The sequence below is a fragment of the Acyrthosiphon pisum genome, unplaced genomic scaffold (genome assembly GCF_005508785.2).
Source record: "Acyrthosiphon pisum isolate AL4f unplaced genomic scaffold, pea_aphid_22Mar2018_4r6ur Scaffold_21063;HRSCAF=22929, whole genome shotgun sequence".
In the NCBI taxonomy this organism is placed as follows: Eukaryota; Metazoa; Arthropoda; class Insecta; order Hemiptera; family Aphididae; genus Acyrthosiphon; species Acyrthosiphon pisum.
The window spans coordinates 1,538-3,620 of NW_021770489.1; the positions used below are offsets into that span (position 1 = coordinate 1,538).

The following is a 2,083-nucleotide window of genomic DNA, read 5'->3' on the forward strand; positions in this document are numbered from 1 at the left end:
TTCATCTGCTGCATTTATTTGGCGGTGGTCAGCATCTCCATCATTTTCTGGCTGTTGAAAACCATGGTTGGTTAATAACCATTGGGAAGTTAGTTACATATTATAATGTGTCAATTTTTATCAAATATTTATATTTATAATTATTAATTACTTCTATCTGTCCTGCATTTTCTTCTGCTACATTGTTTATTTCTTCGATTCTTTGTTCAATGTCAATATGCCAATTTAATTCGTCTTGTAGGTAACGTTCAGCACAGTGAGAACATTGTAGTAAAAACTCTCTTGTATTTATAATATCTAGTCGTACCTGGGTAGTTGCAGTTTGAATACATTGAGAATTTAACAAATATTTAATTTTTACAGGACGGGATACTCGTTGGCCTCTCGCTAAATGTGTAATAGTTAAGTGATTTCTCAAACTTAATTTTTTCAAGTGTTCTGCAAAAAAAAATTGTTTACATCATAGTGATGTGCCCTGTTTTTCTTTTTTTAGTTCACAAAAATTATATAATTTTATTTGGTATATGAAATAAAAAGATAATATGAACTTAAAGCATACAAATATATCATTTGATTTGCGGCTAACCAAATTGATATACATAATATATAACATTGCCGTTTAGACATAGAGCAGACGGGATGGGGACGCGGATTCAATAACAAATTATAGTCGGTTTCTAGTTGTTCTATATTATGTCTATGGTTATAACCCTATATGTTCTTTGAATCTACCTATAGTTTATGTCTTGTAAAATAACTGTTTTACTTACCTAAAAATGTCCACAAATTTGGGTGTAGAGTTTGAAATTTCTGTTTTAGTTGACCGTGAAAAGACTCTATATTGTTGTAGGTTCTTCTAGGAACACCATATACTGAGAACACTTCAGATCCTTTTGTACGCAATCAATAACTTAAAGTGAATAATATACAAACAATTTAATAGAATGTAAGTTTATATTATGTTTCTTTAATAAAATATAAGTCTAAGTGTATACTATTAAATCAAAAAATTAAATCTTATGAGAATGAGAATGATTTAAATCATGTAGCATTTAGCATCAGTGCTTAGGTTTTCTGTAAGTACTAAATTCAAATTAACTATTTATTGTGGACATAGTAATACCTAAGAAATTAAATTAATTATTTATTTGTATATAGAGTAAAATTGTAATTTGTTTATTCATTTTATTTATGTAACAGACTAGTTTCATAACTTTTACCGCGTGTTTCATTTTTAAAGTAAAAAAAGAACAATATTGACAAATGGTGTACTTACTTTGAATAATAAGTAAAAAAAGACATAAGATTTACATTGTTATCCCTTGCATATTTCCGAATAACCTGGTAACCTTCATCAATTTTATTAGGCGGTAATAAAGCTAACACAGATACCATTTTAACACAAGTCTGAGCTTCACGGTTATTTTTTACATAGTTTGACAATCCATTTTTTCTTATATTTTTAACTAGACACTAAAAATGTAGTAGGTACAGTAATTAAAGCAAAATAGAAATATATTTTAGGAAAATAAATTATTCAACATAATATTATATGCCTACCTGTACATAATGAAAATAACATGCATTTTGAATACTTTCAGGGTATATGTTACTAAATGCATTTTTTAAAGCATTTTCATAGTAAGTCATGATACATACTGGCTGAATAGCTGGAAACAAGGCCTTACATTTTCTGAGAACAAGCGTATAAGCTGTTTCTGTTTTTGATTCCATTAATACATATATTATAGGGATGGACTAGATATTAAAAATAAAATATTATCATTTATTACTATTAACATTGTTTGTATTAACAATATTTGGCTAACTTTTTGAACTTACATAATTTTGAATATTAAAGTGCATAACAAACAATTGTCTACATTTTGGGGAGGATGGAACAACTTTAAACGTTGCATCCGCATGAAGCTCAGATCCACCCTGGCGTATAACTTCTTGAATCAAGTCCAAACAACCGAATATAATTGAAACTTTTCCATCAACATCAATTGTTCGGTCCTGGTAAAAGAATGACCACAACAAGTATATCGGTCTGGATTGGTCTCCAAAATGTCTGCAAGTG

The 2,083-nt window shown here is 28.7% G+C and overlaps 1 protein-coding gene across 1 annotated transcript in view; it reads right to left on the reverse strand.

The window, feature by feature from the left end:
* Window positions 1-902: 902 nt before the first annotated feature.
* The window catches only part of LOC107884573, a 9,091-nt gene continuing 7,910 nt past the window's right edge, over window positions 903-2,083 (reverse strand). Inside the window, exons 2-3 of the mRNA XM_029492232.1 lie at window positions 1,843-2,019; window positions 903-1,758 (exon numbers count right to left, since the gene is read on the reverse strand). Coding sequence (XP_029348092.1) covers window positions 1,549-1,758; window positions 1,843-2,019 — 387 coding nt within the window. The 3' untranslated portion in view covers window positions 903-1,548. The remainder of the gene's footprint in view (window positions 1,759-1,842; window positions 2,020-2,083) is intronic.